At 47.4% G+C, this 14,703-nt stretch overlaps 1 protein-coding gene across 1 annotated transcript; it reads left to right on the top strand.

Annotated features, from left to right (window-relative positions):
* Positions 1-207: 207 nt before the first annotated feature.
* On the top strand, positions 208-2,794 carry LOC136550816 (L-ascorbate oxidase homolog). The gene is made up of 4 exons (XM_066542402.1): positions 208-410; positions 559-1,793; positions 1,924-2,002; positions 2,143-2,794. Exons 1-4 carry the CDS (start codon positions 276-278, stop codon positions 2,344-2,346), a joined length of 1,653 nt encoding a protein of 550 aa, XP_066398499.1. The 5' UTR covers positions 208-275; the 3' UTR covers positions 2,347-2,794.
* The last annotated feature ends 11,909 nt before the right edge of the window (positions 2,795-14,703 follow it).

Raw genomic sequence — 14,703 nt, 5'->3', positions numbered from 1 at the left:
TCCGGCTTTTACTCCGTTGCCGCCCATTGCTTTGCTCTGCTCTTCCTCTTCTCCTCGCCGCCGCTTTGCTTTACCACCTCGCGCTCGCCTCCCTCTTCCATTCAAAGCTCCAACTGTGAATACGCGTTTCCTTTCCGCATTTGTTTAACTGCAACAGTCCAATCCAGCACCCGCGAAAGCAGCTATAAAGGCTGCTGCCTCATCATCTTCCCCACGGCCTCGCCCCCTCGCCCTGTTCTCCCCCCACTGTCCACTTCGCGGCCGCGCAGCCAGCAATGGCACCACCTCCGCCCGCGCCATTCCTCCTCCTCCTGCTGCTCGCCGCGCTCGCCGGCGCCGACGACCCCTACCGCTACTTCACCTGGACCGTCACCTACGGCCCCATCACCCCGCTCGGCACCACCCAGCAGGTACGCCGCTAACTACATTCCTTCCATTCCCATGTTCCTGAATCTTCACTCGCCGCCATTCCAGTTTGGTGGCATCACATTCTTGCCCCAGTCCACACCTCGCTCGCTCACTCACTCACACACCATCCTCCTCTGTCTCCAACCGCAGGGCATCCTGATCAACGGGCAGTTCCCAGGCCCACGCATCGACTGCGTCACCAACGACAACCTCGTCGTCACCGTCATCAACGCCCTCGACGAGCCGTTCCTCCTCACCTGGAACGGCATCAAGCAGCGGAAGAACTCGTGGCAGGACGGCGTGGCGGGCACCAACTGCGCCATCCCGCCGCGTGGGGGCAACTACACGTACCGCTTTCAGACCAAGGACCAGATCGGCACCTTCTTCTACTTCCCCTCGCTCGCCCTCCACCGCGCCGCGGGCGGGTTCGGCGCGCTCAACGTCTACCAGCGCCCCGCCATCCCCGTCCCCTACCCGCCGCCGGCTGGCGACTTCACGCTCCTCGTCGGTGACTGGTACGCCGCCGCCTCACCCCACGCCGACCTCAGGCGGGACCTCGACGCCACCGGCGCGCTCCCGCCGCCGGACGCGCTGCTCATCAACGGCGCGCCGTCCGGGGGGACGTTTGTCGGGGACCGAGGTGGGACGTACCTGTTCCGCGTGTCCAATGTCGGGCTCCGCGCCTCCGTCAACGTCCGGATCCAGGGCCACGCGCTGCGGCTGGTGGAGGTGGAGGGGACCCACCCGGTGCAGAACGTCTACGACTCCCTCGACGTCCACGCCGGCCAGTCGCTCGCGTTCCTCGTCACGCTCGACCAGCCGCCGCTCGACTACGCCGTCGTGGCGTCCACGCGCTTCACGCCCACCAACGAGCTCACGGCCGTCGCCACGCTGCACTACGCCGGCGCCACGGCCCGCGCGCCGGGGCCGCTGCCGCTGGCGCCGCCGGCGGCGGGGCCGTTCGACTACGGTTGGTCCCTGAACCAGGCGCGCTCGTTCCGGTGGAACCTGACGGCCAGCGCGGCGCGCCCCAACCCGCAGGGCTCGTTCCACTACGGCTCCATCCCGACGTCCAGGACGCTCGTGCTCGCCAGCAGCTCATCCGCCCCCGTCGACGTCGCCGTCGGCGGCCCGAGGCGGTGTGCCGTCAATGGCGTGTCGTTTGTTGTGCCCGACACGCCGCTCAAGCTCGCTGATAACTACAACATCGCCGACGTCATCGACTGGGACACGCTCCCCGTGCGGCCCGACGCCACCGCCGGCGCCGGCGCTGGGACGCCCGTGCTTAGGCTCGGCCTGCATGAGTTCGTCGAGGTCGTGTTCCAGAACACGGAGAGCGAGCTGCAATCGTGGCACCTCGACGGATACGACTTTTGGGTTGTAGGGTACTTACTCCCCTGCTCTGTGTTTCTTCACTTCTCTTCACTTCTGTTTGACACCATTGATGAGACGAACAGAGAGAGCTCACTCTGAAACAAACACCATTGCCGACTTCTCGCCGGATTTTGTTCTCAGGTACGGCGATGGCCAGTGGAATGAGACGCAGCGGCAGACATACAACTTGGTGGACGCACAAGCAAGACACACAGTTCAGGTATGTACAACTTCCAGCTTCAAATCAAAGTAGATTCCTCCTCAATCAAGAACGAACAAGCTCTGGACTCTGAAGTCTGAACATTGCTGAAACACTGAAACTGAACAATGGCAACCAATTGCGATGCGTGCATCATGCAGGTGTACCCGAACGGGTGGTCGGCGATCCTGGTGTCGCTGGACAACCAGGGGATGTGGAACCTGAGGTCGGCGATCTGGGACCGGCAGTACCTCAGCCAGCAGCTCTACCTCAGGGTGTGGACGCCGGAGCAGAGCTTCTCCAACGAGTACGCCATTCCGACCAACGCCATCCTCTGTGGGAAGGCCGCCGGCCTTCCACACTGACAGAACAAGATTCAGCAGCGTACCGCATTATCCAAGGCTTTGGTTCGTCAGATTGTTCGTTGCCCGGTATATGTCTGAGTAGAAGAAACCATACTAAGTACTACTTATATATATAGCTGAAAAATCAAGATTGATAGGTCACAGGAGTGTTTTGTTGTAGCGAGAACTCATATGAGCTGCTCCACTATTCTTTGATGGTGATGATGTATGTGATTTTTGTTCCTTGTAGTTTGCCTGCGGATAAGAAATACCTCAGGCTGCTGAATGTTGAAGGTGTCCGATGATCTTCTCCTCAATGCATTGTTGATGAAAGATTCACAAATATGTACAAGCTATGGTTTTTATTTAGATGTCTATGTTTCAGATTGTGATTGTCAGTAAAAGAAGAGAGACATCATAAGTAAACAAGTTTCAGCCTATGCAGCCAAAATTCAAGCCTCAAGATGGTGAACCAAACTAGAATTTGCTAGGCAGAAATAATGTAGCGGTTCACAGTATTCTGATTTCAAATCCATTCTTCACTTCCATTGCGAGTTGAATAGGTTTTACCTGCTCCTACTTATATACAAGCCCAATAAACCCTGATAACAATCATCAAAGTAAAAAAAATTGGAGGGACCATATCTCATCCATTCATAGCATGCATAACAAATAAATGAATTGCTATGATGTTTTCATGTTATCTAGGCATTAAGATGTTAAGCGCTTTCAGTTTGTGAAAATAACATTTAAATTCCCGGTGTCATTTTTTTAAAAAAAATTGAAGGGATTTTAAATTTTTGAAGGATCTATTAGCATCTTGATGTTCTTATAAGCACTCTAGTATTTATGCGCTTTGAGGTAAATGGCTGTGCCAAACCAGCAAAAAAGGGTTCTCATTTAACTGATCATGTGAAAAAATTCAAGAAATTATTATCTGTTGCTTGGGTCACTAGTGCATTGTGGAGTCCTAAGCCAAGCTAATAATATGAGGAGAGATAGAGGAAGACCGAAATTGACATGGGGGATGCAATAAAAAGATATTTGAAAGCTTGGGATATACCTAAAGATCTATGTTTGAATAGGAGTACTTAGAAAACAGCTATTGAAGTGCCTGAACTGTGACTTGGGGCTCTTGGTGGGTTTCAACTCTAGCCTACCCCAATTTGCTTGGGACTGAAAGGCTATGTCGTTGTTGTTGCTGCTGCTTGGGTCAACAAGGAAATAAATTCATTAAGTCAATTATGGATTATGCTGCTGGAAATAGTTTGCTCACGCCTAAAGAACTATGAACATTTAGCCTGTTCGCTTATTGGTTTCAGCCATGGTTTATCAGCCAGCCAACAGTGTTTTGCTCTCACAACAAACCAGCACCAGCCGGACTTGTCAGCATAGAAACCAACCAGCGAACAGGCAGATTATGGTTTCTGAGGAAAAACTAAACCTCGATGAACTATGAACTATTGGTCATTGATGAAGGAGGAAGGTAGCATGCTCTTTGTTATGCCTAGCATTGCTCAGTCCGGAGATACCACATGCATACCCGGCCTGGAGATAACAAATAGTGAAGATGCCATCTCATTCCGTCGTAATTGTGGTGTTGGATTAGTTTTAGCTGAAGCACCTCTCCTTGCTTGTCTTGCAGATGACCTTGTCAAAGCTGGAATTCCTACTTTTGGTCCTTCATCAGAGGCTGCGGCATTACAATGATCAAAAGGTTTCATGAAAAAACTGTCATAGGTACAACATTCCTACAGCAAAGCTATTTCCTTTTAGTCTGTGAAGCTACTGCACAGTTTATGATTGGTACATCATGTTGGTCGATGCAATAGTTGAATTGGCTCCCTCTGCCCTTTGCCCTACTGCACAGTTTATGATTCCTACATCATGATTGGCTCCCTCTGCCCTTTGCTGCCTCCGCGACCCCTGCGAGTAGTCACCAATGGCCAAGCGCTCCCGAGCCGGGGTCGCCGTGGGAGGGGGCCGCCGCCCGCCGGGGTTACCGCACACGCCGGGTGGCCGGAGCCGCCGTGCCCGCGGCCCTCGCACGCGGGAGTGGCCGAGCACAGGCCGGGAGCACGCGCAGCGCGACGGCCCAAGCAGCTCATCTTCCATAACGGCGATGGCCCATGGCATTGAATCCGCGAGGAGCTGCTACACCGACCAGCATAGGTACGAGACGAGAAACGGCTAGGAGCGCAAGCAGCGGGCAACTCCGTCCTCCTCAAGGGTGTGCAAAAGCAACGATTACAATCCTTGTTGGTATGTTTTTTCCTCCTCTTTTCTAATTGCTGCACTGCAGCCATGGTGTTTGATAAAATGTGCATGTCTGCAGCTTTGACGATTAGGAGCACCATGATTAGATTTCTGTGCTATGTCTGTGATGCAGTGTTCTATTTAGTTCACTTATCACCGGAAATATCTGCCAAGTAATTATGCAAATCACCAAAGATTGATTTACTTAAACCTCAAAGATAAGCCAAGTAATTATGCAAAATACCAATAATGATTTACTTAAACCTCAGAGACAAACCTCTGATGAAAAAGTAATATTCAGTGTTACTGATCAATGTACAATATTTACACTAGTCTAAAATAGTTTACTGTGCATACATGATATCTACTTCCTCTCGTCACAGGTTTCTGGATTCAAGTAGACATGCAAATTTAATATCGATTTTTATAATTTGGGATCCGATGGTATGTTGATTTTTTTATAATCTTCAACTACCACAGGAACTTAAACGGGTTAGCAAGGCTTTGATCAATACATCTGTAAAAACTTGTGATAGCAGTGTGGAACTGACATTGGCATCTGCTAATAACATTTCTTCTTCAATTTAGTGCTATTAATTAATCATTCTAGGTGTAGTCTAAAAACATGGAAACATAGATAACTTTTGTTTATATGTTATTGGTAATTGATCTTACCATGTCTCATTCTTTTAACCAGCAAAAATAATGAAGTCAATTTAATCTGATAGTACCATCGAAGTGCCACATGCACAAGCTAACAGTAACCTATGCTACCGTGATGAGTCATAAAATACCTAATATATATATCTTTATCTTACTAACACAAAACGGCACTCCATGCCTTCCCCTGAAAAAAAAAGCAAATATAAGCTACTCTGCTTTTAAACACCTATATGTTTGATATGTCAATGCACTCTATTTTGTTATAATTTTGATTTTAAATTAAACTGTCACATCCAATCCTAATAATCTTAGGGCGCGTTTAGTTCCGGGAATTTTTGGCTACTGTAGCACTTTCGTTTGTATTTGACAAAAATTGTCCAATTATGGACTATTTAGGCTTAAAAGATTCGTCTCGCCAATTACAGGCAAACTGTGCAATTAGTTATTCTTTTTACCTACATTTAATGCTCCATGCATGTGCCGCAAGATTTGATGTGACGGGGAATCTTGAAAATTTTTGGTTTTTGGGTGGGATCTAAACAGGGCCTTACAATAACAATACTTTTCTTTGTTTGCTAATTTGCAGTAGCACCACCACAACTGAATTATCTCGCACACATGACCTGGATATCCAAGTTTAGATCCAAGAAGATTGCGGCTGTGTATTTATCAGAAAATAACATGGCATGCCATTATCAGGCATGTATCCCTTCTTTTTATTACTATCAGGCTTATCGCTATCATCTCCACACTAAGCATGTTTTTTTTCTTTCCTTTTCAGTTTTGTACTGTCCCTGTTATATCGGATGTTTCTTCAAAAGAGCAACTAATTCTTTTCTAGGTTCAGGTTTTCAGTATGTCTCAATTAGGTGGCAATATGTAACAAACTGCAGCTTACCAGTTACTCGAGGCGAGTCAAGAAACTAGCTACAAGTCATCACAATGATAGACCATTATTTGGAATTTGAAATTCTAGAGCATGATGGAGTTTCTACATTTAATTTTGATAACATTCTAGAAAAAGTCCTAGATCAACTTCTTTTTGCAAAAATTGAAATTATTCTTTAGAAGAACACCTGACATATTGCAGGGGTTGAAACGTGTTCTCCATATCTACATGTATAGACATTGTCACATTGATGTACTGCATCATTCGTCTTATGATTGGAGATGCATACTGTTTATCCACGCACTTACAGTTAAATAAAAGGTCAAATCACTAGGCCAAATAACATTTTATCCATTCAAAGATCACTTTGTTCTTCCCTTTGCAGAATATTAGATATATAAATGCATTGCACAAAAACTTCTCTCGGATTGACCATTTGAAAAGCCAATTCAAAACTTTGACTACAAGCATTTAATTTTGTTTTATAAAATCACATTCCCTAAAGTGCTACAAAGATGACCTAATGGAACTCTGGCAAAACTACGACAGCTCAGCTCAAAGATGGCGCGGCAACACCGCGCCCTGGCTTTCTAGTTTAAGTGATTGTTGAGAGCTGGCCATTGTTGTGAGCCAGCATGAAAGGGTCGCTATAATAAAGCTAACAAATATATTATGGATTTCTTACACAAAGCCTGGCCATAGCGAGCCACTTTGCATTTTCTCTCGAAAATATTTTTGATCTCATGTTTCTTCAGCATATATTCAACAACAGTGATGAATGAGTGTGCTCAGCAATGTTGGAGGGACATGAGCAAACCAAAACATGAGATGATTTTTCCCTATGGTGGATTGCTGATATCATCATCATCTAGACAATTCAACAAAAAAAGTCAAAATAATGATAACAAAACATTATTTTTATTAGGCCATTTGGTTCAAGGTACAATTCAACTTTTTTTACCCTAAACAAAGACTCATGTGTTTAATATGTACAAAAAGGCGTCTTTAGCAAACTTTAGTTATGGGGCAGTAGCCTAGGACTAGTCAGCATGTCACATAAGAACCTGGATGGATAGACTACCATGGTACAAATAAGATGGCAATGGCATAATTCGATCCAGATAAGAGAAGTGAGAACTCACCAGCGGATAGGCCAGCGTTAGAAGAAGAGTTTCGATGCCCTCAAAGCGCTGCAACAGACTTACACAAGACTGATTCCTCATGAAGTGATTGTATTCATAAACAAAACAAGAGTACGTGCCCAGCAATCCGAGATGTTCCATCTTGCCAAGGTTGACAGAGCTCAGATCATACACATCATTCCACACAAGATTCGCCAGCAAAGGGGTTGTGATGTTGGCGACAGGTCCACTCTTGGCAAAGCAGAATTCCAAAGTTAACTCCTTGAGCGCCGGTGCCACAACGGTGAGCTGAGACAAGGCGCGCACGTTCTTGAGCTCCAACTGCAGCATAGACTCCGAATGTATGGAGAGGCCACCCAGCCCACGGGCGCCGTCCACGCCGAGCCTCTGCAAGCACGGGCACCGCGGCGAGGAAATGGCGTCGCCTAGATCGCCTGGGCCGTGGAACCAGACGCTCAGGAGGTAGATCCTTGTGAGCCGGGTGGAAACGTCCGCGGGAGGCATGGCGAGGCCCAGAAAATCCAACAAGAGATAAATCCAACAAGAGGCTCAAAAGCGCCTCTTTGCGTGGCTTCATCCTCCTTCTTGGCACCATATCGCGGACCGTAGTTGAGAAGGGTTAGGACGCTGGAGACGCAGGGCGCGGCGGCGGGGAGCCAGACCCCTATAGATTCGGAGGTGGCGCCGTGGGCCTGGACTAAGAGGTAGCCGACGGGCGCCTCGTGGGCGTCGAGGGCGCAACCGGTGGGGCTCGGTGGCCTCACCGAAGCGGAGCTCCGGGAGGAGGGCCCAGATGCGGCGCCAGTGGCGGGAGAGGACGGTGGTCCGCGCGGCGGCTCGGGTGCTGAGGTGGAGGAGGATGGAGACGAGGACGTCGTCGTGGAGCGCGCTGAGCCGGTCCTCGCCTGCGGCGGGGGCCGAATCGACGTCACCGGAGGAGAGCCTCGCCCGCTTGGCGGCGCTCCTCGCTGCCGCCGCCACCCTTCTCCATCGAGACGGGATCACGGGAGCAAAGCAGAGTCGCGGGCCTGGCGGCGAAGGGCAAGGGAAGACGTGGCTACAGAGTGCGGCTATGTTTGTTCTTGCCGAGGCACCTGATCTGATCGGATCGCTGCTGGTGGTGCCAGGCGTGGTGTAGCAGCGCCCAAGTCGGTCACCAGGGTTTGGAGAGCGAGGTGTTCGACGAAATACTTAACCAGTGAGTAGTAGTTGTGCAGAGTTCATCGATTTCGTTGCACGGCCCTAACAGGCTATCACATCGATCTATTCACCAATTCCAATGCTCTTCAACTACAAGACATGTTATGGATATACATCACTTGGATCAGAAGGGACACTAAGGTTGTCAACATGAATTGCAAATCCTTACTAGTTCTCAAACAAGAACAGATTGTCAACATGAATTGCAAATCCTTAGTTCTGAAACAAGAATACAAAACACAAGTTTTTATTTTCTCAAATAAAAACACAAATAGCCACGAAGACGATTCGGTCCATTAAGAGGTAACCTCCTTGTCCTCGGTACCGATATAGTATACTTAACGATGCATGTCTCCTTGATCATTCAGAGACACCAGTTAGGCAGTTACCCTGTTTTTATGCTCTCTGCAGGAGTTCCTGTGCTTCCTTCACAAGACAAGAGAGAGATCTGGCAGGCTTGATCACCTCACGGTCATTCCCAGCAAAGAGCGTGCAGTCATCAATCTCCGACATGGTTTCCAACGCCTTTGTAAGTGCTTCTGTGAAATTATGTTCATTGAACTGTTCGATACAGCTGTGCTTTACTTTAGTCATGGCTATGACCACCTGGCAGATGAGCTTCACTATCATCAAACAGTCAGCCGATCTGCGCTTGTTTGATTCAAGTATCTCCTTGAGCTTCTTCACCAGCGATGCATCTTTAGGGCTGGGATCAACAGAATCTTCTTTATTGATCACATTTTCATTGCATATCACTACGGCCAGGGATAACATGGCTGCCAAACATTTTTCTTCCTCGGATTGCTTTTCATTGCTTGTAGAATCCCCTTTGGCTTCAACTGCAGTAGTTCCCATTTTACTAGATACTATTTGATCAAGCACCTGGAACAACATAATTTAGCACCAAGGATGAGCAATTTTATAATCGTATCATACATGATACAGTTGATGCAACTCATCTCTAGTTGAAGAAGAATGTCGTTTTATCTATACATTAATTACTTGAACAAATTAAGATGGCCTCTTGTCCTTTCATATGTATATGTATCAATCCAATGCAAGCACCACTTAGTAGCTAACACTACAACACAAAAACTTAACCAAGGCGTTTGGTTCTGTGGCTCAGAGGCGGGCGGGCTGGTTGCCCGCCTCAGTTATTTGGTGGCTGGGCAGCTAGCCCAGCAACCGCCTCGGTTAATAATTTACCGAGGCGGCTAACCTTAAACGTCCGCCTCGGTTAATATCTATTAACCCGAGGCGGTCGCCTTTGGTTAATAAGGTTAATTATTAACCGAGGCGGGCATATTATAAGGCCCGCTTCAAAAAAGGCCGAGGCCCAACAGGCCCAGACAAGACCTGATAACTGTCTTCGAGTATAAATACAAGAAGCTAGGGTTTCTCATTCACTCCTCTCTCACGCCTCACCGACTCCCTCTCGCTCCGTGAGACCGAGCGGTGCCCCCTCCCTCTTCGCAACCTCCCGAGCGGCGCCCCTCCTCGCGACCACCCTCTCCCTCCGAGACCGAGCCGGAGCAGTGCCCCTCCTCCCTCCTCGCGACCTCCCTTTCCCTCTCCCTCCTCCATCTCTCGACGACACGCTCTAGTAGCGGGGTTCGCGCGCCCCCGCGTGGGTGTCGCGTGCTCCGGTGGCGGGGGCCCTGCAGCGGGCGCCGCGCGCCTCGGCGGCATGCTTCGCGAGCTCCGACGGCGGATCGAGGCGGTACGAGGCAGATCGAGGTGGATCGAGGCACATCGAGGCATATGCGACGATGTGCGGCCGGATCCCTCCTTCCTCGGACAGATTCGGTGGGGGCGATGGTGCTCCCCTCCTTCCCCGGCCAGATCTGGCATGGAGGCGAGCGAGGAGGAGGCGAGCAGCGGGCGGATCCTTGGCGGAGGAGAGCAGCGGGAGGACCACAGCGCGGCGGCGCCCCTCCCTCCCCTCTCCCTCTTCCCCACAGGCGAGCAGTGCCCGGATCTAGCGAGCGGGCATCCCCCTACTCCGTCCGTGCCCGGATCCGACGTGGAGGCGAGGAGGAGGCCAGCCTGGAGGCGACGGCAGCGTCCTGCGTCGCCGGATTTGGCTAGTTGGCTTAGGAACGGGCTCGGCGACGGGCTTGGGAACGGGCTCGCCGGTGGGCTCGGTTTCTTTTTGTTTTTTTTATCGATTAACCGAGGCGGGCGTTGTAAGTAGCCCGCCACGGTTTATCGATTAACCGAGGCGGGCAAGGCAACCGACTCCGTTATTCACAGATTAACCGTGACCTTTCGACGGAGGCGGTTGCCTTTGCCCGCCTCGGATAATGAAAAACGCTCGCCTCGATTAAGTTTAGTGTAGTAGTGTAAGATGATGGATATTTATGACAAATTGCCTATATAGAGAAAAAAAGACTATTGCAAAACTATCCTACTAAAATGACATAATTTGGATCAGAATGGATACTAAAAGTCCAAATTACTACCCTGAAGCTTGCACCTGGAGAAATTGGAATGGTTGAAATAGTTTGAGGGAGTAAATCGAACCAAATGTTAGTTTAGCATCGGACTTTGGCCAAACTTAAGGTGTGTGATTTGGACTTTTTCCATATACTTAGTAAATGTTGGTGCGGAGAAAATATATCTCTATGTTACAGAAGTAAGAGAAATTAACTGACATATGAGAAGCTGGTAATAAGATCAAAGGCAACGAGAAGGTAGAGGTAGTGATTTACCTTGGTCAATAGGTTGATTGCCTCTTGCTCGGGAAGTATATCAGCAACATTAGCATATCTTGTAGAGCAAACAGGAAGCAATGTGGCCAGTGCTTCCCCTGCTTTTACCCTCAGTTTGGTGGCTTTATCTTTTTCTGCTTGTTCTGCTATAGTATTGCTGGTCTCTTCATCAAGGAAGATGCATAGCAGAGCATCGAAAAGCTTGTTGAAATCTAGTTTTTGGAAAGAACCATCAAAGGCTAACTCTGTCAAGATCTCAATGGCTTTATCATGCAGTTTTTGGGCGCCTTTGCTGTCAGTTTCCAAAATACCCATCAGATTGCTGATAGCTTCCGTGTTACTCACCAACTCCTGGCGCAGACTTGTGGCACCGTCTCCAAGAGTGCCAAGCAGCCTGCTCACCACAGTGAGTGATCTGCTCAGAATTTCAACCATTCTGCAGTCTCGCACATTGCTGAGAAAGTCATGCCTTCTCAGTGGTGATGTGATCTCAGAGAGTAGCAATTGGTGTTTGATTATCTCTGTACAGTTTACTTGATCTTGTGTGAGCCCCTCAAGAATCATCAGGCCATGTGCAATCAGCTCTTTGGTTCCTATAGTTTTATAGGGGTGGCTGTAGGGGTTAGGAGTTCCCATCATCTCATCGATTCTTGTTGCTTTCTTGACTAACCAGGTACGGAATATACTAATGCATCTATGGTCAGTTTTGTTTGGCATCGACACTATGTGGAAATCATCTTGATGGTCGGGTGTTTCCAGTGACCTATGCTGATCCTTTGTATCAGGATGAGGAAGTCCCTGTTGAGGATTCTCCAATGGACGAATAACTAGTGGCTCACGATATTGCTTACAACATTCAAGTAGGGAATAAATGCATTGTAGTGTACCTGGGAGGTGTGTTATATGGAGGTCACTGGCAAGATGAGCAACAATCCTCGTGGCACGCTCTTTGTTCTCGATCTTATCTGTGCCTCTCTGACCAATCATGCCGATCAGATTCTTAATAGAGAGCCTGGAAGATAGGAGCTCCTCCCTTACAGATAGTAGCTCCTTATCAAACAAGCACAAGCATTCTAATACCCTTGCTCCCCATAGACGGTCATGCTCAGATGCAGACTGGAGCAACTCAACACCGTATGCAATCAAGTTCCAATTGCCTGGCAGCTCCCTGCTCTCTTTTAATTTCCTTTCTGTTTCACGTTGATACATAAGAATTACTTTTGAACCCCATTCTTCAAATAATCCAGTGTGTTTGTTCATCGATTTCATGCTATATCCAAGATAGCAGTCAATAACTAAAAAGTAGAAGGCAAATAAACTCTGCAACAGAATTAGAGCATAGAAGATGTCCAGTGCGGCCATCAGTTTTGCTCTATTGGGGATATCTCCACCCGCATCACCATAATCTCGTCTTACAAGACGCCACACTGAAACCCCCAGGTTCACAACTGGGGAAACAAGATAGACCAAAGCTAAAAGACACATGAAAACCCGCTTCACTACAAGCATCACACTCAGCACAATAAAGATAACAGAATACTTGCGCTCCTCAGTCCGTTTCCGTCGGCGGAGAATATCAGTGATAATATAAATTTCTTCCATGTAAACATTTCTACCAAACTCGTAGATACCAATTTCAATCATCCTGTGTAATATGTTAGATCAGCAGGGGATAAGATTGTCTATAGATATGACAAATAAAATTAAGGATATTGTGTCAAATAATTTTATGACTGAGCTTTTAGCGGTAGCCACTCCATGACTAATTGGAAGACAGTGTATCTAGACTAGAGCCGCCGGTTCATTCCAGTTCACTTTGTGAAGCCATGCAATACAAAATTGCATGGAACATATGATCGTGAAAAGACGACGTAGATCGGACATGGGGAACATGTGAATAGTACGCACATATACATATCGTACACTAAAATTGGGGCTCCTATTATTTGAGAATGGATTTTTATGGTCACACATCCACTAGAAGGATAATCTACAACAGAATGGCACGTTTAATGGACGGAGGATGTTTTGGAAATGGATATGATTCGGCCTATACTTGCCAAGAATCAGAAGACAATTGAAACCGGACCAAGGTTTACTCTACCGACATTTTTTAAATCTCGGTGGTCACTGATAAATGGGAATATCAGATATATCAGAATTCTAACAGTGATAGAAAAAAAATCAGAAAACATTTAGACAAAAAATAGATCATTTTGTTCAGGAAAACACATAGATCATTTCTAACGCCCGCGCGCCGCTGCTGCCCTATTGCAGCCGCCGCGCCCCACCACCAGCAGCTCCCCCCCCCCCCTCAAGCAGGACCGTGACAGGCACCGACACATTATAATTATTCCTATTTAATTTTCAGATAATGAAAAACAAAATTATAATTGCAATTGGACTAATACAAAGCGAGACAAAATTAACGGAGATAAAAAAATTATTGTTTACTTGAATGACATGATGATGTTGAGTGCAGTGAGAACCCAGAACTCCTTGAGCAGCAGATCACCGACGAAGCCACCGAGGAGCACGACGGTGGACCAGAAAACCGCTAGATACCCAAGAGCGCTTGCAATGTTGCCTGTGTCCTTCCAAAGCCTTGTGGCTCGATTGATCATCAGCTTTTCCGGCCTTCCAACCTCTTCCATAATTCCTTATTTTTTTCCGTAGCTTTGAATCTGAAAGAAATGCACACTTAGCATGCAATGGTGGATCGGAAGCTGATGCCTGGTTAATTTGGGTGGTCTTCAATTTGATGGCCGATGCATGGCATTTTATATGTACATATATTTCCCGGTCTCTGGCTAGTTAGGCATCCAGGGATTATTCAGACAGCACGCAAAGAAGCATTCGTTCATTCACGCGTACACTTTTGTTTCAGATATGATCAGTGCACATACTGAAGACTCCACGTACCGTGAGAACCTACCGACACGCAAAGAATAAAACATAGCTGTGGCTACCTTTGCCATCCAGAACACTTTCAGAGGCTTGCTAGAAGAGAAACGATAACCTTATTCAGCATCCAATGCTATAAAAAACCAGTTACCCAAAGCTAATCCTTATAAGATCGTCCTACCTATCCAAAGTTTTGATTCGGTTATTAGAGAGCCTTTTAGCGATGCACATATTTGAGTTTAAATAGTTGGATTAAATGTTTTTCGTTAATTCAACATTTTCCTTTAAGATCTTCTAGCATTTCGATGCTCTCGTACAGTACGGTTCATAACAAGAAAACATAAACCATAAAGAAGTGCCTACAGTGATAACCTGGTGTAGTACTCAGGTGCATATAATACCTTCCCATGTTTCTGATATAGGTAAAATTTCGTGCATAGTCCTGGCCTAGAGAAACTCTCGAATACTTGGTACAACTCCTTTGCCTTGGTTTCAGAGGAATGTAAAATAGAAATTTACTGTCATCTCTTTAAGCCTTGTCCCCTAATTGAAAAGTCATTTTATAAAAGCAACTTCATGTTCAGATCCTCTCCATCCAAAGATTTCTACTTCT

This window comes from Miscanthus floridulus, chromosome 4 (assembly GCF_019320115.1).
Source record: "Miscanthus floridulus cultivar M001 chromosome 4, ASM1932011v1, whole genome shotgun sequence".
Classification (NCBI taxonomy): Eukaryota; Viridiplantae; Streptophyta; class Magnoliopsida; order Poales; family Poaceae; genus Miscanthus; species Miscanthus floridulus.
Note: the sequence above shows the minus strand (reverse complement) of the source record. Positions and strands in the feature narration are given on the sequence as shown.

Coding starts and splice junctions, on each gene's coding strand:
- LOC136550816 (XM_066542402.1), top strand. CDS start 276: ATGGCACCACCTCCGCCCGCGCCATTCCTCCTCCTCCTGCTGCTCGCC. Junction 411..558: donor CGCTCGGCACCACCCAGCAG/GTACGCCGCTAA, acceptor CTCCAACCGCAG/GGCATCCTGATCAACGGGCA. Junction 1,794..1,923: donor TACGACTTTTGGGTTGTAGG/GTACTTACTCCC, acceptor TTTTGTTCTCAG/GTACGGCGATGGCCAGTGGA.